We start from the raw sequence: 26,801 nt of genomic DNA, 5'->3' as shown, positions 1-26,801 counted from the left end.
GAAGATCTGCCGGCCAGCGCAGCACAGCACTGCTGACAGTCAAAGCGACCCAGAGCTACTGATACCTCAGTTACGCAACCTTTGGTTTTGGTTTCTTTTGTTCTGTTTTAAGCTGAAATACCCTTTGATGGCTGTGGAAGGGTTTCCAGACAGTCCCAATAGCTTCCAGGGGAAGAGGTTAAAGACACGGATGGTTCTTTTTGTTCTTCAGCATTGCTCCCTTCTGCATGTCCCATCGCCTCCGCCTGCCATCCCTTCCAGGTGCAAAGCCACCGTCACGCCTGGGACATTCCCCGGCGGCCGCGTCACCAGCCTGCAGCATCACTGCTGCCGTCCTTCCCTGGGGTTCACATGCGGAACTGTTGAACGTTGCGTGGAGGTGACACCGGCGCCTGACAGCACGGGATGACCAGACCCACTGTGCTTGCGTGGGGCATGGACATCAAAACGGTGGAGAAGAGCCTCTGCAGGAGACCCAGGCGCCTCCCGCTCCTGCTCTGCCTCTCTCCGCTCGGGAAGGGTGAGAGCCATGGATGCCAAGTGACCCCGGCCAGCTCCAGTTTGGCGTCTTCTGGGGAGAAGTTTGCAGGGATGGTGGAGCCCCGCTGCGGCCGGCATGGTGGTGGGGTGCCGAGCCGTCAGCGTTGCAGCTGGAGCCGCGGGGGCCATCTGAGCACGGGGAGCCCCAGGGGGTCTGTTCTGAGGAGACACACGGTGGGATGTGCACGCAACGGCAGCGCAGTGAGGACCACCACCACCTCTGCCGGGTGGCCATCATGTCCCCAGAGGCCAAGCGAGGACAGCGCTGGGCGATTTGCATGTGTGTCCCACCATGCTTGGTTGAAACCTGTAGATCAAGATGCTTCCGCAAGTCAGGCTTACGCTGAGAGGTCTCCAAATGTGAGGGGGGCAGCCCCCCAGAGTGGTGCCAGGAGCCTCCCCAAAGGCCGTCACGTGTCCCCAGGGCTGAGCCCCCCATGGGCACCCCAGCACAGCCTTGGGGCAGCCGGGGGTTATGGGGAGGGAGCTCCAGCCCCACCACCACATCCCACCACCGGTGGGGAGGGTGAGAGCAAGCCCGTGGCCAACAAGGGACCAAGGCCCCCAACACCCCTGAGCTGCTGCTCCCCACCAGGCTGTTGGCTGCTGAATCCACCCCATCCTGCTCCCCTCGGGGGTATAAGCCATATTCATGTCCCTGACAGTGGGCAAGAGCTTCTCCAGGCCACCTCTCCCACCGTGGGATGAACCAGGACCAAGCCCCTGAGCTGGACAAGCCAATGTTGTTCCCTGCAGCTGGGCAGAGGGTCCAGCAGCCCTGCCCAGTTCAGCCCAGTCTGTACTGGAGCACTGGCATGAGCTGGTGTCCCTGTCCCGGCTGTGACTCCCAGCAGCCTCATGCTCCCGGCTCCACTTCACTTTCCTGCACTCGGTTTTGCAGGGTTTCGGCAGACTTAGGCAGCGAAGGGCGTTGCATCTTCAGCGAGGGGGGCTTGAGGTGGAGAAGCAGAGCTCTGGGGTGCAGCCGGGGATGTCCCGGGCATTGGGGATGCTGCTCTGGGGGGTCCAATGCCCGGGCTGGAACCTCAGTGCAGGGCGTCCCGAGCCTGGGGACAAAGAGCCAAAACTGAGCTTGCCCCGGTGCCGTTGGATGCTTCGGCAGCTCCCTGCCACCCCTGCTTCCCAAAGGGCATCTCAGCCCTGGCTGGAGGTGGGGGAACGATGGGAGACTTGGTGGCAGCCACAGCTCAGGGGGTTCAGGTTGGACACGGGGACGAGCCCCTTCCCCTGGAGGGACGTGCAGCCCTGGGACGGGTCCCCAGGGAGGGGCGTCTCCGTCCCTGGGGAGGTTCGGGGCTCGGTTCGCCAAGCCACGGTGTGGTGGTGGGGGAGGTTGGACTGGAGACCTCCACAGACCACATCCACCACCACCACCGCCTCGGCTGCGCCTGGCCCGTGCCCTGGGGCCCAGCACGGCTGCTGGAGCTGCAGCTCGGCCGGGCTGGGGGCGGTGGCACCGGGGCCATGCTGGGCTGCAGGGGCTCTGGGGGTCATCAAGCGAGCAGTCCCGCAGGGCCATCTCCAGCTTTAATTAGCGCCTTTTCCTGCCCTGCTCATGTAGCCAAAGGGAGAAGAAATCTTGGAGTGCTTTTAGTTCACGGGGAGCTGGGGGCAGCTGATGCCCCTCGGCTGGGGGCACTGGCAGGATTCGGTCTCTCGACTCGGTCTCGTTTCGAAGTCCAGGGGGGCGTTTGCCTTATGTGGGAATGGGTTAAAGAAGAAGGAACTGGAAAAAAGCGCACTAAAATCCTCCTGTTGGCGGTCTGCAAGCGTGCACGGCCCCGCAGCTTTCCTTGGGAAGCAGGCGGAGGTGCACACGCACGCCTGCACACCCACCTGTGCACCCCCACATGCACCCCCCCCATGCACACCCACCCTCCCCCTGCACCCCCAGACCCGCCGCATCGCCCAGGGTCTCACCCCGGAGCAGAGGTCCCACCCAGCTGGTTCCATTCGGACTCTTTAAGCCTCGGGGCTGGGGAAACTGTGACTTTAATACATAATTTAATTTTTTTTTAATAAAAAAGGGAACAATAACCAACATAGTAAAGCCATCTGCGCTGCCTCTGCCCCCAGCCCCCCCTTAGTTGTGTGTAGTTAAAAATAACTGGAGACATAGCTGTATAGACCACGAACAGTGCATGAGATGCAGCCACATAGCAGCAGCAGCATGGTTCAAGCCGAGTGCGGCACTGCACGCTCTGCCCCACTGCTCGCCGCCGCCGGCACCTCCATCCCGACGATGTTTCTCCAGCGAGGCAGAGACGGCGACGAACAAAACTCATTGCTTGAGTGCTCTCCACCACCCTGATTATTTTCCCCCAAATAAAAAAAATAATAAAACCATGTAAAAGAAGAAAATAACGCCAAGAAGCAAAGCATGCCAAGCCAGTCCTGCCAGCGGAGGGTGAGCTGTCACCGACGCAGCCATGACTTCCATGTGTGTCTTGTCCCTGTATCTTGTCGTATTTATACCGCGGCCGGGTAGCGGCAACATCGTGGCTTCAGCGTCCTGTGTCGCGTTGGTGCATTTCACCGTCAGAGCAACTTTAGAAGCCATATTAGACCACGGTGTGCCGGGACCCCACGGGGATGGGCCCACAGGTGAGCTGTGACCCCCCTTCCCCTGTGTGTCCACCGTCCCCGCTGGTTTCGTGGGGCTCAGCGGCGGAGCCAGGCTGCCCGGATGAGCCGCATCGGCCACCGCCTCGGTGGCCAAGGATGCCACCGCCACGCTGGGTGAGGGGACGGGGCAGGGCTGGGCACAGAGGCCGGGGCTGATCTGTCGTCGGCATTTCTGCAGTGGAAAGGCTGGGATGTGGTGAAGATCTGGTGGCGAAAAGGCTTTTTGGAGCGATTTGGGTTATTTTTGCCGTGTCTGGTCGGGTGGTTTCCATTTTGGGGACGAGAGCCGGTTTCCCCTCTCCCGGTCGCACCTTGGTGCAAGCCCAGCCGTGCCACGGAGACGCTCGGATTTGGTCTCTTGGGGTTAAAAGGAAGCAAATCCACGAGGCTTGGCAACAAACTCGGCTTTCTTTTCCTTTTTTCCCCCAAATGTGGGAGGGAGAAGCAGCTCCTCTGGGAGTCCCAGGCTCGGGCGGTTCCTGGAGCGAAGGACCCCCCGCGCCAGCCCCGCTCTGCCCCGTCCCGGCCCCCGCAGCGCTCGGCTCCGACGGGAAGCTGCTTTTAAAGCCCCTTCCTCTCGTGTGGACTCTGTTGTTTCCGTCTCTTATCGTTAAATGGTTATTTTGTAATGATATCTGTCTCCTTATTAAAGAAACGAGCTGAAAGGAGCCCTGGTTCCCTTCTGGTCTTGCTGCCGGGGCTCAGCGGGGTGTCCGTGGCAGGGGGGCAGGTCCCGCGGCCGTGAGCCCAGGGATGACGGAGGGATGGGGGCGAGGGGAACCCCGTGAGGTCCCCCCGAAACACATGTGTGCTCACGCGCACGGTGGGGATGTCTCCAGGCAGCCTCGAGCCCTGGTGCCCTGGCTGATCGCGACTGGCCCAGACGTGGGGTGCAGGTGGGAAGGTATCAAAGGTCCCCACCAAATTCTTCACCCCCAACACATACAGTTCGGCCCACAGATCCATGTTTAGGTCCTGCCCTGCTTTGCAGAGGTGCTGGATGCCCCTAAACCCAAGGGGAAGAGCTCAAGCTGCAGTAACCGCCTCTGAAGACTGAAGTATGCAGAGATTTCTAGCAACCTCACTCGGGACAAAGGCTCCAAGATGTGGCACCAGAGCCCGCATCTTTGCTACGCGTTTGTCCTGACCAAGCTCCTGAGCAGAGCAAATACAGGGCTTGGCATCACGGGGGCAGATGGGCCTGAACCCTGGTGTGGTTCAGAGGCGTCGGATGGGACCCTCTCCCGGTCACCTTCCCGGCTGGTGGTGGCTTTCGGGGACGTGCAGCCACAGTTCCGTCATTTGAGCTTTCGCTGAACCAGCACGCAGGGGAGCGTTGCCTTTCCCGCGTCGTAACCGCAGCAGGTTCGTAGCCGCAGAGCATTTGTGCTTTTATAGACGACTGATACGGTCGTGCTATGGAAATTGTGGGAGAAATGGGGCATTTTAGGCCAAACAACTTGCAGCTCCAGAAAGGTGGAAGCAAAGTCAAAGCTTCTGTTTTATCAACTCTTATTTTATTCATTTATAAATACTGTTGTGTTTACAAGCATCATAGATGTGAATATTATTCCCAAACTTTCAAACACATAATACTTATAATACTATATAACAACAACCAGTAAAACAAATCATTCATCTCAGGGTTTGAAAGGCCACTCAAAAGTTGCATAAAAATACATTCTCTCCCCATCTTGTAAGCTAGTCCTGCTTCTCCAAGGAGTTTATTTACAAAGAGCCATCATCAAACTCGCAGCCACAATAGGCGGGTTCACCCCAAGCAATAAAAATGAATTCACCCCAAGCAATTGCTTAGAAAAAAAGCTTGTGTTCTCCAATGGAGATCATGTCTGGCAAATGCTCTGGTTCAAATAGGGATCAGTTTTAAAAACTGCTTGCTTTGCACTCTGTCCCAAGCGCAGAGCGCAAGGTGTCCTATTCGTTACCTCCTCAGTGCACTGGTTATGTCAGGCATTGAGACCAAAGAAATTCATTCTCAAGAATTTGGTTTGCAATTGCATCGTCATCACGAAATACTCACAGCTTTGGCTAGTCAGCAAGACTAAACTGTTGGTGGGTCCTCTACCCTAGTCAGAGTTCAGGGGGATCATCCAGTGCTAAGCAGACACTTCATCTAAAGTGGTTTGGCTTTGCAAGGTGCCACGCAGAGGGATTAAGCCTTCCGCACCCTTTGCATACTGTTCTCAGGATAAAACGCAATGAGTGTCCTGCTAGGAAGGGGCAAAACGTCAGTGCAGGATGGATTTGTCAGATTGGGTTGAACCCTCTCCCTAGAACAGATACCAGGCTTCTTCACGCTGCCAGGAACCTGCCTCACGAGAAGAACAGGATCTTTAATCTGAAATCTCGTCCCTCGTCCTGCTGGGATGCACGACCCGAGACGCGCGCGTTGGCACGCCAGCGCTGCGCCAGCCACCAGCAGCCCCAGCAGACGAGCATCTTCTTCTCTGGGTGGCACAGAAGGGACTGGACTCCTGTTTAGAGCTGAGAGAGCCCAAGTCTGAAGCGAGGAGTGGGTCACCAAGAGAAAAAACATCAAGAATTGCAGAACTACTCACATAAAGAGTGCACCAAGTGGGAACAGCGTGCAGAAAAAGCATTGACCGGATCTCAAGACTTAAAGCTGTTAAATATAGCAGGGTTAAAATAAAGTAATATAAAAAGGGTGCCTGGCTTAGGCAGTGCTCTGCAGAAACCCTGATGCCATTACCAGCTTTGGTCTCTTCCTCCCCAAAGCACAGCAGCAGAGGAAGGGCCTCAGTGTACCAGGAGAAACGGCATCTCGTGCCGTGCACAAGTAACTCCGCTGGCTGAAGAGCGGTGGAAGAGGAACCTCTGTCCAGAGCTGCCTGGGGAAAAACCGGCAGCTCTATGAAGAGCTAGACAGGTGGAAACAGGCAGGACGGGGAGGGGAAGGGGAAAAAAAATGGAGAATTAGAAAAAAAAAAAATCCAAAGAAAAAAAACGAAGGGAGAGGAAAATAAACACACTTTCTGAAGCCATAACCAGCAAAAGGTTCCAAAAAGCCCCAGGACTGACTGATAGAGATAAATTTTACCCTGTTGAGCAAGGTCAAGAATTATGCTCATGTTCAAGTATCCCATCTCTCTCTCTCGTAGCGGAAAGTCCCACCAGCCCGGCGGGAGCTGCGAGCCCACAGTCAGCAGAGGTGCCCAGGAACATAGGTAGAACTTCTTCACGGCAATCTCCAAGTTCAGTGACTGAGACTCCCAACTCCCAGCCAGATGGAACAGGGAAATCAAAGGACAAAGGGAATGAAAAGACAAATATGGAAGGATGTGGATGAGAAAGTGGTTTGGACACAGCAAGAAGTCTCTGAGAGGGAAGGTATCGTTCGAGAGGAGTCTATTAAGGGGAAGCTCAACAGATCTGATGGCAGGTTACTGCTGCCATCATCAAAATCATACAGCACGTAGAGGAGCCGCTGTCGAAATGCCCATAGAGAGAACAATTTCAAACTGTTCTGAGTATGTATAACATTAAAGAGGGTGGGGTTTTTTTGAGGTTTCCTTCAAGGTCAAGGCTTATTGCAAGCTTTTGACAGATTAAAAGACTTCTATCCTAGCGATAGGGTTATGAGCATGCCCAAGGGTAGCTCCTTGTCCCTCTGACACCAATGCACCCACACCTTTCCAAGGCATGCGGGAGGACAAGTGATCACCGCTTCATGCTCCCCTGCCTTGAAACCCAGCTGCGCCAAGCTGCTTCTCCAACAGATGAGGGGGTGGGACTGGACTCTGGCATCCCCGCTCTCTACAAACCAGTACTGCCTTTCACTTGGTCAGCCTCCTGCTGCAAATCAAAGCAAGGTCCCTGAAAATACCAGACCAGACTCCTCTGCAGGGCTCTGCCTTCATGAAGATAGCAGGAAAATGTCCCAGATGGCTGTTAGGACGGGGAGGCTGGTTTCTGGTGTGGGCAGAACTGCAAGGTTGTTCATGCTCATCTGCATGTGAAAGCAGCAGGGGATCTCTAGGGGTTCAAACTTGTCCTTCAGAAAGCTTGGCAAGTATCTGTGATACATCCTATCCCGAGGAGCAAGAGTCCAGATGTGATTAGCAGATGCTACTGAATACTGAGACAGGAGCTCTGGAAGGATACAACGCGATACCAAATCACCCAGACTGCGGAGGAAAGGCAGGGCGAGGGATAAGGGCTCTGATGCTGAGAGTCAGCACCAATGTTACTGAACGGGTTCGAAATCTCATGTTAAAGACTCGGTCTACTGGGGCGAAAGGAGAAGGTCTCTGTGCAAAGCAGCTGCCGTCAGCCTGTTACAGAAATCAGCCCCGGTGGCTTTCACAGCATCATATTTTAACCAGAGTCCCACATCTCGGGTGGGTTGATGTGCATCCTCAGAGTCCCAGCCCACATTCACGTTTCCCACCTGTGAAGGGCTTGGATATGCTGGATTAGTTCTTTAGGCGTCACTTTTTAAAGTAGGAGCTACCTACTCCAGATTGGAGTCCAACACCAAATACTGGGCTTCTGGAAGAAGAAGTTTTGGCAGCTCAAACCCAGTCCTCACGTTTCTCTTCTCCCTCGAATAAAATGTCCGAGATACCACAACATGCTTAAATTAAAAAGACTAAAATGGCAGGGGCGTGTGGTGTGGGGGAACGAAGGGCAGAAAGGGAATGTACAGCAAAGGGCAGGGCAAGGCAGGTGTGACAGATTGATCCCATGGCTGAAACGCTTGCTGTACTTCTGACAGGAGGAAAAGAGGGGGGAGGGCTTGGTGGAGGGTTGGCAGCTGTGCAGGGCACCCCTCTTCGTCCTGCCTTTGCTCAGGCTTCCTATTTGGAGAGCTTGCTGATGACACGAATGAGGGCTCCGTTCTCGTCCTTCAGCCTTTGGTTGTCCGACTTCAGCTCTGTCAAAATCTGCAGAGAGACAAAGACAAGGCGGGATTACAACTCCATGCGGCCGGCTGGACAAGCCCCACGGCGCAGGGGGAACAGCCGGGACGTGGCAACCCTGCGGCCGGGGCAGCAGCTGGATGCTTGGCTTGCGTCCTCACCCTGATGTGCCACAGCAGCCTGCAGAGCTTTCCTTACCGTACACCCTCCACCCAGCGCACTTCTACCATCGGTAATCCCTCTGTAACATCTCCAGGATTTTTACAAACTGGGCATCAGGTGTGCAGGGGTCGAGAGGGTACTTGAGCAAAGAGCCAGGGAGCCCCCGGAGCTGGGAAAGCCCGTGGTGAGAAGCGATGCCACGGCCCCAGCGCTAGGTCAGGACCAGGTTGGGAGGGCAGGAACCATTTCTGAGCTGTTTCATCCCAAAGCTGTTCCCAGAAGCTACGTAGGGCTCGGCAGAAAACTATAAAGCTGTGTTTTCTGATTTATTTTTTCCATTTTACCAAGGACTAGAGGGGAAGACAAAGGTTTGAAATTCTCACTCAGGACTGGACCAAGCCTGGCTTGCAAAATCTCTTTAGAATAAACCCCAATCTCCTTGGGATCCCATAGATGTTTAATGCAAACGCGCATGGCACAGCCAGAGGACTGGCAGAACATGCTGACACTGGAAATACTGGAGATACCCCCTCAGTGCTCAGTGGTTAAGGCTGGAGCTCAACCAAGGGGCACAACACAGACAAAAGCCAGAGCTTTGAATTGGAAACAGAGGAAGAAATAGCTTCGACAAGACCTTTCCAGCCTTTCTCATTGCAAAGGAACGCTCCCGACTCCCCTTGCCTCCCACCCTGCGGGTGGGTGACCTTCAGGGGCCCGTCCCAGCCGTTCGGGGGCTGGGGGGAGACCCCGTGCCCGTGTCTCGGGGTGTGACACAGAGGTGAAACGCGCGCCGCGGGGGCCAGCAGCCCTGAGGGCGACCAGCCCCAGAGCCTGCTGGAGCACGCCAGGATGGAGCGGGGTCAGGAGCAGGGGTCAGGAGCGGGGATGGAGCGCCAGGATGCAGGCACGAACGGCACCAGTATGAGCTCAGCGATGACTCCAGGGGGATCTTAGAGGAATTCCCTCAAATTCAAAATTCCCACTAAACCTTCTCCTTCCTCCTAAGCTGGCGTTTCAGCTCTGACCACAACCTCCTGCCCGTTCCTCTCACCTGCAGCCCCTCCATGACCACCGCCACCGAGCGCAGGCAGCTCCCGGGGCAGACGCCAGCTCCCGCCGCTCCTGCTGCAGCAATTCCCTCCGTCCGGAGTCAGGCCAAGCCATGCCTGGCCCCAGCGCGCCCAACCCCGTCCCCGCTGGCGCTGGATGCTCCAGACGGGAGGTTTTGCAAGAGAGAGGAGGGGGAAAGTGCAGCATGGCGGGATATCGGGGAAAGGGTAAAGCTATGCGATGGGCTGGCTGGAGCTCCAGGTAGCGATGCTCAGAAGTGTCTGACTGCACGCAGTGGTGGTGCGCCAGGCACACCTCCGTGACAGGGCTGTCACCAGAACAGCAGGCATGGCTCCTCGTGCAATTTCTCAGGGCATCGCCATCGCCAAAGTGAGCCTAGAGAAATTTCTCAGGAGCCTCGAGAAACGGGAAGAGCGCTTGCTGTCTCACTCTGCACTCCTCCTGAGCTTCACCTAACACCCACAACACAGCACGGTGCCTGCCAGTCCGCTGCACTGCGACAGTTCAAGCACCTGCTGGGGTCTGCAGGGGGACAGTCCCTGTCCTCTCTGTGTCACTGCCTGGGGTGTCCTTACGGTCCTGCACGTGTCCATCACTGCAATAAGGTAGTGATATGAAGTTCTGCCACTTGCTTTGGTAGAGATAACCTGTCACAGGTTCCCAGAAGCAACATCAGAGAGCAACCATCCTGGTTCTACAGCTTACTGGAAGCTCTGATGGTGGCTACGCCTTACACACATGCTTCAATGCAACGCTGGCAATTTATTCGAAAAGGAAGGAGCCTAAGTACATGTAAAGCGCACACTTCTTGAAAGTTTCCCAGCTGTAACCCCACTCCATCAGTTTCCAATAAAGCTTTCTGAAAACTAAAAATCAACCTTATAAAATTTCATTCCTCCCGGCCAAGGGCACTCCTCCCTTCGAAGCAAAGCAGCCTCAAGTCGGGTAAAACAAACTGCACGTGAAGCAGGCTGGTAATGCAGGGGCCTGAGAACTGAAGCTTTACAAGCGTCTCATTGGAAAGGGTAAGGAGGGATGCGGCACAGCCCGCAGGGGACGGTGAAGCTGACCGTGATGCAGCATCGTCGCAAAGGGAGTTTCAGGCTAGAGGCTGGTCCGAGGCAGCAGTGCTGTGTGTTACTTGTGACACTGGAGAAGGTGGCACTTCAGAAATTAGGTGGATTTTGGAAAATGAGATTCTTTGAAAAGCACCACTGCTGCAAGAGCGTGGTAGATCTGTCAGAGTTTAAAACACTGACATTACTGTATAGCTGTGATGTCTACAGACACCAGTGAAACAAGGTTTACAGGTACCAGCAACATCCTGTGTTAGACCTACTAAAAGAGTTGAAAAAAAAGCAGCAGGGCTTGCTGACACATGGCTCTTCTCCAGCTCGGACCCCAGCAGTGAACTGCAAACCTACAAGCAAGGTGGGCAGGATCGGTCCACCCACGTCTCGGCCAGCCTGCACGAGAGATGAGGCAGTTCAGAGCAGACGGGTATTAGCAGGGCGAAGCGATAATGCAAATATTTCCTAGGAGAAGAAGGGAGACTGGTGACTTACAGTTTGTGGAACATTATTTCTCTGACTCTGGAAATCGTTTCGATTTTCCCTCTCAGATCTCAAAGCACGTTGGGAAGGAGAATGACTTAAACTCACCGCTTGTGAGAAGGAACGAGTCAGTGACAGGTTCGAGAACACTTTCACAGATTTAAACCAGAAAAATAGTGAGACCATTTAATCTGACCATCTGCACAATTCAGGCCACATAATACAACCCCCCCTGCAATCCCCAGCCCCCGTGACACACACGTGGTCTTGAACTGAGACTCCTGGAAAGGGGAAGCCACAGTTCCCCTGGTTAGTTGGTTTCTACGGTTAATCATCCTTGATATAATTTGTGTGCTAAGAATAGATTTTTTTATTAAAGTATAAATACTTTATAGCCCACGAGAGCATACTGCTTCTTCCTTTTTTAAACAAAATAGCTGTCTGAAGGGGCCTGAGTGTCCCTACTAACCTGCAAAAGACAGGTAGGGCCCTGAGAAAGAAGCATTTACAGCTTTATTTTAGCACCGAACCAATGAAGTAGCAGGAAAGGATGTAATTGAACTGCGCGATGCGCGAAGGCAAAGCTTACGGAAGGCTTGTCCTTGCATTTCAAACGCTGATTACTTTGCACTGAATTTAAAGCACAAGATGAAAAAAGCAAGCGCATCTGGTCGGCCTCCGATGGCTTCACCTGCCTCGTAGCCAGACCGCGGGAGGCAGAGGGGACGCTGCAGCGTGTGAACTCAGACTCAAAAACTGAACTCAGTCTCTCTTTAGAATGAAGGAAGGAGCTTGTTCTCTTCGCTCAGGTGACCAAGAGAACCTGCTGAGGACTGCCCAGCTGTAGGTTTTCTAAAAATCACTTTCCTGTCTAAAATGTGCACTTTTCATAACATCCCTAGAAATTTATGAGATTGTTCATTCTGACTTTGGACAATCTTATTTTCTGGGTGCCAGCTTCTCACTGAACTAAGTCCAATTAAAAAAGGATTGTATTATGAGCAGACACATAGCATAAACCACCTATTTCGAGGCAAGGCCATGGGGAAGGGGCTGCTGGCTAACCCGTTGGCACTGAGAAGCCACCCCAAAGCCATTTGCCAGTGTTAAGCCACGGGGAAGCAGCGGATCCACCGCTCCTCAGTAGCCATCTCAGTGCCATCCACCCAACTCTATGCCTTCACATCAAGGCAGGGAGCCCGTCCTATTTCTCTCCTGGATGACGGGAGACGCGGACCCCATCCACAGGGACAAGGCAACCCCCCCGATGCGGGCGGTTAGTAGAACAGCGAGGTCAGCGTCATCTGCCAAGCAGAGCAGCAGTCAGCAGGACCGAACGGTCTCCAGCGAAACCCTGCCTTCAGCTGGGCAGTAACCATGCTTTCGGCGTTGGGAGGATCCTTTGCCACATGCTGCTTTTGAGCTGCAAGCTTCATCAGATGCCCTTGAGAGCAACGAGGCGAGGGGAAGCAGCCCGGCCAAGGGAGTGGAGACCTGCCTGGAAGAGTGGAAGAGGGAGGCGAGATGAGCCGGCGGGAAAGCAGCTACAGCTCCTCTGATTCGGAGGGCTTGGCAGGCAGAGAAAGTCTGGCTACGACCCGGGTCAGAGCCCTGTTTTCAGCCAGCAGTTGCTCATTCATCTGCCTCAGAGTGTGAATCTGTTTGAGCTGGTGGAGATTCTGCAGAGAGTGAGAGGAGTGGACAGAAAAATACAGAGAAAACACACCACGAAGACAAAAGGGCACAGAAACGTGAATTTAGTCCACAAGCAGTAAAAGAAAAAAAGAGTAAAAGAAAAATTAGTAGCAATGAGTGCTGGATGGGCAGCAGCTCAGATGCGTATGGGGAAAGCCTTACAACACACTGAGGATGTTTTGGGAACCATCCCTTTCTCCAGGGGCCCCCAAAGCCTTTAAAAGGGTCAAACAAAGGGATTTCCCACCACAAAGCAGGACAGTCTCTTGCAGAGAGAGACTGGTAAACTATATTCTAGTTTACCCAGACAGTAAGCTCCAGCAGCACACAGCCCCTGGACATAGGAACTACTGTGAGAACTCTCACCATTGACTTACCACCTATGCAGGCTTTGAAAACACTGCTGGCAACTGAGAATTTCTTTAAAACTCCTTTTCTTCATGTATCTCTAAAAGCTAAAGCAGTCTAGTGCAGCAAAGAGCGAGCAGAGCTCCACGGGAGATTTGAAAGGCGCAGACTGAAGCACCTGAAGTGTCACTGCCCCAGCAGACCACCGAGACACGTACCGCGTCTGCTCGCACCCCTCGTCCCTGCGGCACCTGAATGATGGCTCTTGGGTCTGCTCGGGCTTCAGCCCTGCCAGAAGGTCTGGGGCGTGTGTGGGTTTTTCATCCCTGCCCCAATTCAACTCTTCTCTGTCATGGGGCTCAATTCATCTCTGATCTCCAGAGGTGGAAAGTCAGAACCTTAAACCACTCATTTTAACTAGAGGAGTTTGAATGACAGCATCTTACACAGGAGGCACACGAAAACATGGCATTCCTGGTCAGAAAAGAAACAAGTGGGCAAAGGACAGTATAGAAATCGAGCCCCAGAGCTGGGGCTAGCACAGGTATAGCAGCAACGGGGAGATACAGAACATAAAAGCACTGAGGAAGGCAAAATGAGAAGATGGTAAAAGCCATGCAGACATCACCATTGCTACAAGGACGACATTCTTCCCAGTGATGCTAAAGCGAAACCATGTGCTGGACATTTATATCAAGTGCGGGTGCCAGGACATGCTGAGGGCTGCAGAGCTGCTTTCTGAGCAGCATCCCGTTCCTCTGTCCTCCCAACAGCTTGTCGGGCAGCGGGGCCACCTGAATGAGAAATTCTCCTCCATGGTGGAGGGGGCACAGACACTGGGCAGGGGGAAGGCAGGAAGGGAAACATCTGCGAGAAGAGTAGTTTTAAGTTCAAGTGAAAAAATCCCAGCCCAGAACCAAAGCAGCTTCTGTCCTGCCCACAAACCAACATGCTCTTCCCTGTGTCCTCCTAATCATGCGCTTGCGACGGCAGGGAAGAGATGGAGGGAAAGATCTACTGGGAAGGGGATTCCATTCTTCCATTTAATTAGCAGGAAGTGCTCAATGGGAGGTCACTGTCCTTAACCAGAAGCAGCACAGGCAAATCTACTGTGATATGAAGAACTTGCATGGACTTCCACCCAACTTGCACGACATGGAGCTGGCTGCAGTTGGCAAGGAACCTGCTGTATCCCAGGACATTTTGTCCAAGGGCTCATTCCTGCATAAAAGAGAAGCATTTCGTGTAGCCCCCATCCATCAGCTCGATTCTAGCTACCCAAAAGCACTACCTCTGCTCCCCATTAAGGAATCAAGATACCTTGTCCACAAGTCTTGCAAAACCAACAGAAGCAAGGCAGGTGAGTGCAGGGAGTCAGCAAAGCATGGGGTTTGAGCCCCCCGAGGGTATCAAACTGACAAAGCAGCTCCTGCTACTTGGACCACGCCAACGACGCAATTCCAACACTGGATAAACCAACAGGTCCTGAGACAGAGCTACAGCCAGCAAACCGCAGGAACACTCAGGGACATCTCGGCAGTGAGACCCCCACTCACCAAATCTCAGCCATCTATCCATCACTTAACCCACCCGAGCTGTGCTGACTTCTCCCGCGCTCGGTGAGGACACAGACGGACATCACACCTCTGTCCTGGGGTAAATCACACCCAGGAGCTGCTGGAGGATGGTTCATACTGGAAAAGCCATTTCTTTTGGTGGTATCATGGATTATAAACGTCCTCTGTTTTATCACAGGGAACACAGCTGAGCATCTGGCTGGCAGAAAACATCAAACATATGTAAAATGGGGTGCCGTGCTATGCAGGATAGAAAGGATTGTGATCATTTTAGAGACCACCTCTATTTTTCCATACCATTATAGCACGAAACCTCAGCATGGCACAATCAGATGCAGCTCAGCCTCAGCACGCTGCCACAGACGATAAAAAGGATCACTTATGTAAAAATGTGTGTGTGCTGCAGGTAGGACAGCCTTCTATTTATCCAAGAAACCTAGCAAAGGCTGGGAAGCTGGGACTGAAGCCAAGGGCGAAGACCAGAATCTGGACGATACTGCTGTGATTGCTTATCACTCTGCTTGATACTTGGCTTACCAAAAGCAGGTTTCTCAGTTCAGCTGTACCTGCCTTCAATTAAAGGATTTCATGCCTGCAACACTAGGGGAAATAAAAATGCCAAAGCATGCACAGTGTACAAAGCCAGGAGGTGCAGTGCTGCTACGGAATAAAGAAGCGTCTGTGACCTTCAAGAAAAATTGCTGTGTTAAGTTGGGACCTCAGGCACTTGGCATTGAATTCAGTTCAGTGCAAATGCTAATTTTCTTTCTCCTTCCTCAGCCAAGTTGTTGTATCTCCAGTCAAATTCTGCAGTCACTTAGGAAAATGCTGCACCGCTCTCACCTTCGCAAGAGCAGGTCTGCAGGAGCAGCTCTGGCACCAAAGACTTCTTTGGGACCACTGAGTTTGTCCTGCTCCTCTCTGTTTCTTGATTGCTTCGTTAGCAGTGGTTAAACCCATGAAAAGAACAAAGCTCGTTACCTCAAGCATGGCCTGATGTACAAAGTATTTCTGTTACAGAAACCCAGGACCTTCCCGTGACCACTGCTGTGCCTCCTCTTCCTAGGAAGTCAGCTGCAAGAGGAAAGCCCTGGCCAGGCCATCTGATGCACAGAAACTGGACACAGGCACCCCAGGATCAAAAAGGTGGATGTGAGCCATGCTGGACTGGTTCAATTCAAAGACGAGTGGGAAGAATCCCAAACCCCACACTACTACCTGAGACTTAATAACCTGGCATGTTTGGTTGTTTCCCGTTGCTGCTCTCCACGTTAAATGAAACTGGTGGATCTGCTTAAGTCGCTTATTCCTTCTGATTCTGCTCGACAGCTATTCAGCGAGCACAAGAGGCAGGAATGAACGTCCAACCAGAAGGAATAGATTTGTTTTCCTGGCTCAACTTCCACACTAGGGATTAACACAGATGCTCTGCGGAGGTTATCTCATTCTAGGTAAACACAGCTGGGCTGACTCTCCCGCTTTAAGGCATGGTGTAAGTGGACGTGAAAGTGCTTTCCTTATGGACTTGTTCAGTTCAACTTCTTTATCTTCAGAGATTTTATACTCCTTTATTGAGTGGCTGTCAAGAAAGACATGTCACAGCGCAAGCAGGTACTCACCCCATGCTTTGAGTTTTTGCAAAAACTAGTGGCATAACCGCAGAAGACTATTTTCAAATTTCACATCTATTTATTCTGCTAACAAAAGGCCTCTTTGGTTGTTCCATGCAGCAAGAACGCAGCAGAGAGCAAAGAGTAAGTATCACTCTTGAGGACCTGATAGCTCATTTTCAGCTAGACCACAGGCTCCTTCAGCTCACGTCTCCAGCAGTGACCAGCAGCTTCAGGGCAATATAAGAACATGTCAAACTTCTAGCAGTGCTTCTCTTTTTGCACCATCTTGGCTTCCATCAGTCTGTAGCTCCGCACCACCCAAACGAGAGGCGCTCTGGCTGCGTCCAACAGTTCCTACAGGCACCTTCTCTCATTAATTGCTTTCCGAACCAATATAAATGCTCAAAACCAACAGGCCGCTAGAGGACACCAATTTGTCTTTTTACTCCGTGGACTGAGCTGATCTGCAGAGTGATCTGCATAGCTGAAGAAACAACACAAACTGCTACTGTCTGCATTTTCTTTTGAAGGCCATATTTCTGTAATTACAGGAAGGTCTTTCTGGAGTTAAAGTGAACAAAGAATTTGGAATTTCGGCATATTCAGTCCTTTCTCCTTCCCCTTCTGGCTAGCACATCCACACTTATTTTCTCCTCCGTGAAAGAACAAGAGGGCCTTTACAGTAAGACTCCACCAAATCATTCTGCTACTTATTGCAGTAGAAGATGCAGCACAAGCCAACGGGTCCTTTCAAAGATGTATGCTTGGTAAATATATGAAGCTTGAAACAGAAACATAAAGTTGGAACCTCCTCCAGGGTGCCAGGAAATCGTTTCCATCAGTGCACCATGCCGGGAGAGCTCACCGCTCTCAGATGGGGTCCTTCCTCCTTAAAGTAGCTTGGTCCCACCTGGGTCATGCTCAAAGGGAATGAAAGCGCAGGGCACAGAGCAAAGGGGGGCATTCTGTGAATACGAGCACTAAAATACAGCGTAAAATGGCAGCAAACCACTCTGCTTCCTGCTCTGCTGTGCTCCCCGCTAGCCCCGTGCTCGCAGGGCATCCAAGCCACGGCAGGAGGAGAACCATCCTTTGCAGCAATGCCACGAGAGAGAGGAGAACGTGAAGGAGCAGTCGGTGGCGGATGTCTCGTGACAGTAAGCCATGCTGCACATTTCACCAGGAAGCAAATTCCTCTTTGCTGAAATCTATTCCAGGCTGACTTACTGACACAGCCTTCCAGTAACATGCTTTAGGAAGGGAGTTCAGAAATACAATCACTCTGTGTTTTTTCCTGGCTAGTGTGCGTGATCTCAAAAGCCAGCTTTGTCTTCTTACCCATCTGGAGAGAACCACAACGGCTTAACTTGGGCTGCAGACTATTCAGAGCACAGAGGATCAGCACACTGAAACTCATCGATGCCACAAAAGGTTAGTTTTGGAGAGCATTTAAGGAGAACAGCTTTCACAGTTTTCAGATCAAACAGCGTAACAAACTAAACATATGGTGCGATCAGATGAATGATAATAGGACAGTTTTATTAGCATTTCATGTTTGGAGAACATGTCCATTAAAGTAAGTTCTGACTGCGTAAAGGAACATGTTCAGAGGTAACCCAAGTCCCTTCCCATGTGCGCCTTTAATATCCTACCCCTGGGTTACAATCCTAAAAGACATTAATACAAAGCATAAAAAGCGGAATAGAGTGAATAGATTATTTCCTACCTTCATCTCCTCTTCCATTTCAGAAAGTTTCCGCTCCAGGGCTCGCTTCTCCTGTTTACAAGGATTCATAACAAAGATGGTCACAAGGATTTAAAAGAAAAACTTACAGCACATTTTCTTTTAAAGAAAAATAAGAGTCTTGTATTTCTGTAGGAGCACTGAAAAGCATCTCAAAGTAACACACAGGTCACAACCAGGAGCTGATCAGATGGGACCGGGCAGCTGGTAAACCAGCAGGCGATACGCAGGGCCCGTTTCGGCAGATGTCCTGAGCCTGAGCTCCCTTCACAGCCCTCCAGTGAAGCTATCCCCCCACCTTTAGTGATCCCAGTCTTCAGGACTTTCTGATGTAACGCGATTTTGAGCTCTGTAGGTGAAGCCATGGATTTAACTGCAGCCCACTAAAGGAGGCAATGAGAAAACCCACCGAGCCTGTCATTTAAATAAGAAACAGCGAACAGGGCAAGGTGCCTGCAAATTCTGCTTCTCCCAGGTTAATTTAGGGCTTCAAAGCTGTAAAGCTGACTGCTTTCAGTATATTTTGGAAATGGACAATTACACTGGCAGGCTTTGCCATGCGAGTACTGGCGGTGCCCTCAGCAGACAGCTAGAGCCCTTGCCTAGAGGGAGAGACCCGGACTCCATCGATGACTTTTTCGACACGAGAGGGCTCAAACCATCCCAGGAGAGCGCACCGAGCAGCAGGACATGGCAAACGTGGGTCAGGAACAGGCTTTACACTCTCTGTCCCGCTCCTTTGCCCTCCGCAAAGAAACATGAGGCCAGGAGAGCGAGGAAAACACAGCTCCGAGTGTGGCCATGGACGATGGGCTCTGGGTCACTTCTTGTCCACAAGACACTTCATCCAGGGATTCATAAGCTGTCCTGGAAACAGTTAATGCCATCCTCACTGAGAACAGCCGGGCACTTTTTTTCTCTCTAACTCTCAGAAACCTGTACTTGTGGCTGTCGTGATCCTAATTCAACAAAAGCGATTGCAGGACGTTGCCCCAGCTTGGAATCACCACACGGGTGGTAGATGGGACGCGTGGCGCGAGCTCCCTCTGGTTGGGGATGTCCGCTCAGGGCAAGTGCTCTGACTGCCACACTCCTCCTCTTCCAAAAGAAAAGCTCCACCCATGTCATGACTTCCCCAGCAGCTACGTTCAGGTGACAGTGATGGTTGCACGTTCGCTAACCCTGCTCAGCCTGCTTCACCCAGGAACCAGGCCCACACGGATCAATGCGTCGAGACTCTCAGTCTCGGGGTTCAGGCTGGTGCAGAGGTGCCCAGCTGAGCTTACACGGCGGTGCCATGGCCTGAGCACCAGCTCAGCTTCAGCAACCTCGGTAACTTCAGCAGCCAGCGCCCGGCACCCGTAGGTGTACACCGGCAGGCGTACCGCGCGCTGTGCTGCGCGCTGGCGTGCTCTGCTGCCTCTGCCCAAAGCGGGCACCCGGAACGTCACCTCCTCCAGACTACACGTGGCAAACCCCGGGAAGCGTTTACACATAATTAATTAAAGTCTCACGGTAGGAACTGAATTTAAACACACGGCTCGACCACCCAGCAAAGCTCCTACAGATCGAGGAGATGAAACGCTTTAGGAGGAAACTCCACTTCAGGCAACCCTCCAACGTGTAAGTGGACGTTACCGAGATACTGGAGCCAGGCTCCAGCTTTAATTAACCACTGAGGCTGTGGTGGGAGAATGAGCAGTAATGGCCATCAGCTGAAGCAGGGGAAGTTTTGAGTAGATATAAGGGAAAAATTGACTATGAGGATAGTTAAGGACTGGAAGAAGGGGCTGCAGCTGTGGAAACTCAACACTTAGAGGTCTTCATGAAATGATGGGACAAAGCCCTGAGTAATGCGGTTGACTCCGCTGGGATGCACTACAGACCTCCTCAGGTCCCTTCCAAGCTGACCGAAGCTACGGACAATTAAGGCAGAGATTTAGCCAGACACTGCCCGTTCAGCTTAGTTTACTGCAATGAATCTGACTGCTCAATTAAGAGGAATGAGCATTAAAACATTCAGATTTCAAGTATAATCACAAGACAGACACCCAGCTAGTATTTTGCTTTGTTCCCTGCCCTGCCCCCAAACAGTCTTTATTTATAAGGATCAAGAATATTTTACAGCATAATGGACCAACAGCCTCTTAGCACGATACAGTACAATTCGTTGGCCCGCAACTTCCTACAACAAAAGAAAGAAATCAGAACTAAGCTGATTTGCAAAGAGAGCAGAAAAGTCTCAGACACTGAAAAGGTTAGAACACAATTACCAGTGTGCACTGCTCCACAAGGCAAAAATATAACTTATCTTTTAATTAACACTTTCCTTCAAGAAATTACTATGCCCTGCAGAGCAACACGAGGCAAAGATTCCGACTCAGAAGAAAGCAGACACATACCCTTTTCTCCATCTCCAGCATGCTGGACCGGTCAGAAGTTTTCTCCTGCTTCTGCTATGTAAATTAAAAATAGAAAGCTATTAAAACTGAGAGGCATTCGCAGGATGCTGCTCAAAGGCCTAGATAGCCTACAGATGGACTTGCCCGGAGAGGAAGCAGTCTTTACAGAATCACTCACACTTATTTCTGTGAAAAATAACAGTTTCCTCTGTAGCCCCTTCCCTCCCAAGAGCTAAATCCTTTCCCATACCGGAACGTGCACTGGCTTGTCATGGGCCAGTGCTCAGTTCCTCCAGTCTAGGAGCTGCTTTTTGCCTTACCTGGGCTGCTTTTTCCAACTTTGATTTGATGTCAGCCAACTCAAGCTGGGCTTCTTGCAGTTTTGACTTCAGCTTTTGATTTTCAGACAGGGCGCTTTCATATAACTGAAATACGAAACAAAAGGTTTCAATTAACCAGGCTGCTCTTCGGCCGCCGCACAGACCCAGTTCTGCCGCCCTACTCCGAGCAGACGCGTCCTCAGCGCTGAGCAGAGGCAGCTGCGGGGTTTGCATCGCTCCCCTGTCTCGGCACGTTAGGAGAAGGGCAAACGGGCCTAGTTTGGATGCTTTACTTGTGTAAATTCATATAAAATAATTCATATATAGTAACAAAACAGCTGTTTAATTTTGTAGGGTGTTTAAATACAGCCAAGAGGCAAAGAAAAGGGATGTTTTTAATTTAGGTAAACCACCAAGCATAATGAAGCGCTAAGTTGTGTATGCTGGATGTATCTGAACCTGCCATTCTGTTGCGCTCTCCAACACAACACATCCCAGTTGCTTTTAGTTTGAGGAGGAGGAGAAAGGAGGACAATTTTAGGCCACTCCAAAATGGATTTTTTTGCCTTCACTTCCTTCAAACAAGCAGAAGTTCCAACCCACTGCAAGGACAAACCGGGCATACCGCCTGCCTCTTCTGGCCAGACGCGTCCATGAGGAGTGGGGGCTGCTTACCAGGCCAGGCGTTTCAGCATCATAGTAATTTCTGAATTAAGGTCATCTTAATCTGTTTACTTTTCATACGGTCTTTGCTTTGATAGTAGATGTGCATGGCAGTCCGTATTACTGCCTTTCAAGGATTACGCTGAAAGTTTCAGAGATTATCCAAAAAATAATTCTGGAATGTTATAGCAGCAAAAATAATTCCATGGGGATATGCATGCTTGAGCCCTGCCGGCATGCTCAACAGTATCTTTTCTTGCTCCTTTCAAATCCCTCCCAGCATTTCTCCAGCCTGACTCCTCAATCCCCCTCCCCCAGATATCTGATTTTGCACCCTGTCCTTTCACCCCTTGTCCTTTTTTGACCCTCTGAAGGGCTGATGCATTTGAAAAAGGCCGGTGTGACTTCCAAAAGCAATGGAAACAGAGAAAATGAAAATAAACTTTTTCTCTTTCTTTCCAAAGACTCTCAGTGCAGGTTTCTGCAGAAGCAGGCAGCTTCTAAAGTGCACACAGTGAAAATAATACATTTAAAAAAATCCTACTTTTTTATAGTCCCTGTTACTCTCCTCTTCTGCTCTGCTGCTGAGGGCGGCTAACCGGTTCTCCCTCCGGGTGTAGGCACTGGAGCGGCTGGAGGCACGATCACTGTAGGAGTCACTGGTGGTAGGGTTCGTAGCTGCTTCCAACCTAAAACGCGATGAAGACCTAGCACCCTGGAGCCGCTGTTTGGGACAGCCAGCATGAGCCCGACCGGCCGGGACTCGAGGCCGTGGCCGACCCAGCGAGCGCAGGCGCTGGGACGGCTGAGCGCACCCCCCGCCCCGAGCAGGGCATCGCTGCGGAAGGTGGGCAGCCACCGCCATTTAAAAAAGGAAAAAATCCAGTGGCTATCAGCCCAAGCCCCAAACGGGCAGAAATTCCCCATGGACCTCTCACCTCCACGGTGCGAATGGCCTCCATCTCTGATAGCGCACAGAGGGGTTTTTCCTCTCTGCAGAGTAGCTGTTAAATAATTTGGGGAGCAAAGGATGAAAGCAAACTGGCCCAACAGTTGAGCTAAGGTAGGAACCAAATGGCCAGTACCAGCTTCAGCATATGCTGTTGATTTGAAGCACAGGGAATCCCCAAAGCCATACAAAAATACGCTGTCAATAAATATTAAATAGAAAAAACTCCAAAAAATAAAATTCTTACCTGGAAAGTCTTTCATGCTGAAGGAAACAAAAAGAAGAAAGAAAAAGGGAATTAATAACGAGGAGAATTAAAGGTTCAATTCAAGAACTGCAGAGCTACCACGCAGCAGCAATTTCCTACCTCTGACACCAGCACCTAGCTCACACAAGCTAAGCAGCATTATTTCCCATGCCCAAACTGGGAATCACCGATCCCTGCCTGAATCTTTTAAACTGCTTCAGCTTTTCTGAAGCATTTCAGACTTCATTTCTTTTGCTAACCTAAAAACTACTGAACCTTGTTCTTCAAATCCCAGTTTCCAGAATTAAAATCCATTCCTTTGAACCAAAACTAATCTATTGTCTCCCTTTTTAAATCAAATTATTCTTCCTGACTTTGATCACTGTCCTATGCATGATGTGGGTGAGAGGGACTAATGGACCATGACAGGCAGAGCTCACCGCGTATTTGTGTTGAACTTCAGGAAATCCCAAACGGCACTTGCTCTCCATGGGCAAGCACCTCCCCCATGAAGAGAAGCTTCACCGTGGCAAGCGATACACAGCAGGAGCTGCGCGAGAGGAGCCTTACACCAGCCAAAGGGCGGCCGTGTTGGTTGAAGCGTGTGTTAGGTTCTTCTTTCCCCATCAGCATCCAAACCACCCCTGTGCTGTGCTCAACGCTGCCTTCGCTGCAGCCCCCAGTCGCAGAAATCGAAGGGTGAGGGCAGGGCTGTCCTGCAGGATCCACCGCAGACCTGCCTCCTCCTGCCCGGGCGCTCCTCTGCCTGGCAGACGCTTACTCACATCCAAGGGGCAGTCAAACTCTTTTTCACTCCCTGCAACTGGGAATTGAGCCTGATATGCCCCTGCTAGCTTTATTAGCAGCATCATTTCTCTGAGTGAGCACAAACCACCTGGCAGGCGCTACCAGTAATTTCCCCCGGTCCTTTTTAGTAAGTGCGGGAGTCGGCGCAGGAAGGACGTTACGGAGAAGACGAGGGGTCGGGGTTTTAGTGCCCAGCCATGCTCGTGTTGGAGCGCGCGCTGCCTAGCTACACCACTAAATCCGGTGCTGAACGCCTCGCTGGGTGGCAGATTTGCTGCCTGCCTGGCACCCCAGCGTTTGAAGACTTCAGACCTCCTGCTCCTGCCTGGCACCCAGACGACGCCTCTGATTACCGGGCGGGTGTCTGGGAGCACGCACGCCACAGACAGCTGAATTAATCACCCCATTACACGCAGAGGGACGGTAGACAAGCGACCCTGCAATCTCTCTGCTCAAAGCCAGAGGACCACAGGTCCCAGAGCCACAGGGACTGCGCCCAGCCTGCCTGCAACGCTGCCCTCCGCTCACCAGGACACGGGGACCCGGCTGCGTATTACGTATACCTAGCTATTAAGTTTTTAACTCAGCCTGTCCTAACGTAACCCTCATCTTGAATCGGGATTCAAGACAGGAGCCTCCCCAAGGAATCGGCAATCCCCGCGCGCTCTGCAACACAGCCCTCCGACACGAGACGCAGCGATTTGACCAGCAAGCAAGGAACAAGCTGAAGAATCCCGGCACATTTGAAGCCTCACAGATGGACAACACATTCAGCCAAAGCTGCTAGATGCAAAACTCAAAAGGACGATCAAGCCCTGCGATCGATTAGGACGTTCTCCCTAGAGCTGCGCCTGCAGGGCCACCCTCAGCGGACTCCCGGGGCAGGCCTGGGTGCCAGCCCCGTGCTGCAGAGACGCTCACCGAAGCTCCAGGAGCCCATCCCGGTGCTGCCATGGGTCCTGAGCCACGGCACCGGGTCCAGCCCCGCACGATTGCATTTGCTCTAACCCTCTCTCCACGCACAAAAGCTTTCTCTGCATCACACGGGTGAGCAGCCAGCCCAGGGAGGCAGCAGACAGCTTTCCCCACGGCTAAGCCCTGCTGCGCTTCCACAGGTGATGCTGGATGCTGTCTGGGAAGCTCCTCGTGGGGCCAAGCGCCGGCAGCTGCCTGCGGCTGGCACAGGGACACCCGCCTGCTCGTCCAAGGAGCCGCGGCCTGGGCCGCCCTCCGTGCCAAGCTCAAAGCCCGTAAGCTGGGAAGCAGTTTCCGTAGGGCTGGCCCCTGGCGCAGGGCTAGCGTTAGAAAGATTTCCCGTTTTCAGCCACAAACACGCTGGCTGATGTCTCCATGGTCTTTTGTTAGCTGAGCTTCCGACATTTGCCAGTTAAAAACCTCAGCTGCCTGACAGCTCCCTTTGAATTTTGGCCCAGCGACCCAGCCTCCCCTGTTGAGCGGGAGAGGGGTATTAGGAAGCGATTAACAAGCCTCTTGGTGGAAGTTATTTGTGCACTTCATGCTAATCCCTTTCCGTGACGACTTTTCTTACGATGACAAACGGCTAGGCAAGTAATCCATTTAATATCAAGCTTGCATTTATTTCAACAAACGCACCTGCTGATGTATTTGAACAGCGCTGAGGAAGTCCACACGCGGCTGGGCAAGGCGATGTGGAAACCATGCAATAAAACCTGAGCAGGTCCCCAAGCCAGCCTGTGTGCTTCCAGCGGGAGGGAAAAATAATCTTTGTCTTTTTTTCCCCCCAAAGAAACTAATAATTTCCATAGGCAGAGAGAGCAGGGGTGCGCTTCTGCAAAGGAAGGGTGGGATAAGAGAGGAATCGCTTTAAACGTATCTGCTGGGAATGGCAAAGGGAAAAACAAAACCCAGCTTCACTGTATTTAAAACCTTCCTGTGATGGATTGTGAGAAGAATCGTTTCAGGCTGCAATGGTCCCGGTGTCTCCAAAGAGGCAGAGATGCCTGATGAGACAGGCGGACCTGCGAGCATCCCCACCGCCGCTGGCGTTGGAGCAGAGCAACCCTGCGGCGACCGCCTGCCTCCCCGGCACGCGGCGGCGCCGGGACCTCCCGGCCAGAACCTGGGTATTCCTCAGTGCTCAGTGACTTCTCCCGCGACTTTGTCTCCCTTTGGGCTCATTTAAAGCACATCTCTGCACCACAAAACGACTCCAGCGTCTTGCAGAAACAGCACGGAGCTACAGGAAATCTCTGCGCTCGCAGCTGTTGGGAAAGCCGGCGTCTTTCCCTCACCCTTCAATTTTCGGGTGCCTCTTCCACATTGTTTCAGTTAAAAGTGGTATTTTTGAGACAAAGATGATTAAGCTTCAGAGGAACTGGATAAAGGCTGAGGTCTGGAAAGCAGAGCCTGAATGAGATGTTACAGCAGCTGCTGGAAGTGTCCGGGCCATAACGAAAGTTGCAGAACAGTTTTCATCAGCGGATCAGTCTTCTACTTGCTGCTCTTTCAAGAAGGAGGGCAGGTGTATTAATTTTGTTTTAAATCAATTTCTGGCTCAATGTTTTCCTGGTTTTTGCACAAAGGCCAGTGTTTGTGCTGATATGTCAAGGAGCAGCTTATTCAGGTGTTTCTTTTTTTTTTTTTTTAAAATAATGATGGAGGAGGGGAAAAAAATCCTGGGGAAAAAAAAAGTTCCACTTTGCACCACCTTCAAAAAAGGGCTCCAACTAAAAGAGGTGACATGGAAAGCAGCAGTTCTTAGCACAAAGAGAGGCGTTGGTGCCCGAAGGGGCGAGTTAAACAAAACGACGACTAAAACCTCGTACTCCTGGGAGGCGGCTGCGCGGTGCGGAGGTATCTGAGGTATCTATCTACATGCAAACGTTGGACTGGGCGCTTAACCGAGACATCCCTGCTATTTGCTCAAAGACAGACAAACATTTCCAGAGGCCACGGGGACATCACATTGGAGACATATTTTCAGTAGAAACCAGCATCTTTACGGCTCAGTTCTGCTCTGCTTTTGGCCACAGCACCCTTGGAAACCCTTGCCACGTGCTTCCAGCTGCGCCTGCACCATCCGCTCAGCACCCGCCTCTCCTCCACTCACCGCCCCTCCTTCTAAAACAGCCACAAAATATTCATTTCAACTTCTGCAGCATTAGCTGACTCATTGCACTGCCTATTAAGTAGCAACGAAGGTTGTATCTGCTCGGAGAGGCCGTCCCAGAGCTGGAAACTCCGAGGGCAGAGTCAGAAGGTGAAGGACAAAACTCTCCCTCCTTCATTTCTGGAAAGAGAAGTTGGGGATAAACAGGGAAACAAGAGCCAAGGCACTAAACGTGCGCTTATCGACTAAGCTGGTGCAAGAAAGGGCTTTCCCTTCCTGACTTTTTGAAAGAATACTGTGCAATCTGCTCAGGTTAAAAAGGGGATGCTGAGAAACTGCTGTATCGACTGTATGTACGCATTGGGGTTTTTTTTCTTCCCCTGGCAAATATGGAACAGCACTGCCAGTTTTGCCCAGACTCCTTCATTTCCCTTGGGATCCCAAGTTTGACTAGAAACATTAACAGCCAGGG

General features: G+C 51.9%; 1 protein-coding gene across 7 annotated transcripts in view; it reads right to left on the bottom strand.

The window, feature by feature from the left end:
* Positions 1 to 8,024: 8,024 nt before the first annotated feature.
* Positions 8,025 to 26,801, bottom strand: part of PPP1R12B (protein phosphatase 1 regulatory subunit 12B) — a 123,353-nt gene continuing 104,576 nt past the window's right edge. For 4 of the 7 annotated variants that reach the window (XM_075722255.1, XM_075722251.1, XM_075722254.1 and 1 more), the window contains 6 exons: positions 22,432 to 22,448; positions 21,780 to 21,924; positions 20,573 to 20,677; positions 20,253 to 20,306; positions 17,833 to 17,883; positions 8,025 to 8,111 (listed from right to left, as the gene is read on the bottom strand). In XM_075722255.1, coding sequence (XP_075578370.1) covers positions 8,025 to 8,111; positions 17,833 to 17,883; positions 20,253 to 20,306; positions 20,573 to 20,677; positions 21,780 to 21,924; positions 22,432 to 22,448 — 459 coding nt within the window. Of the gene's footprint in view, positions 8,112 to 12,417; positions 12,553 to 17,832; positions 17,884 to 20,252; positions 20,307 to 20,572; positions 20,678 to 21,779; positions 21,925 to 22,431; positions 22,449 to 26,801 lie in introns of those variants that run through there. The other 3 variants (XM_075722253.1, XM_075722250.1, XM_075722252.1) reach the window with 1 other exon arrangement.

Source organism: Pelecanus crispus, chromosome 17, assembly GCF_030463565.1.
Source record: "Pelecanus crispus isolate bPelCri1 chromosome 17, bPelCri1.pri, whole genome shotgun sequence".
Classification (NCBI taxonomy): domain Eukaryota; kingdom Metazoa; phylum Chordata; class Aves; order Pelecaniformes; family Pelecanidae; genus Pelecanus; species Pelecanus crispus.
The sequence above is the reverse complement of the archived record's forward strand: the minus strand, read 5'-3'. Positions and strand labels throughout refer to the sequence as shown.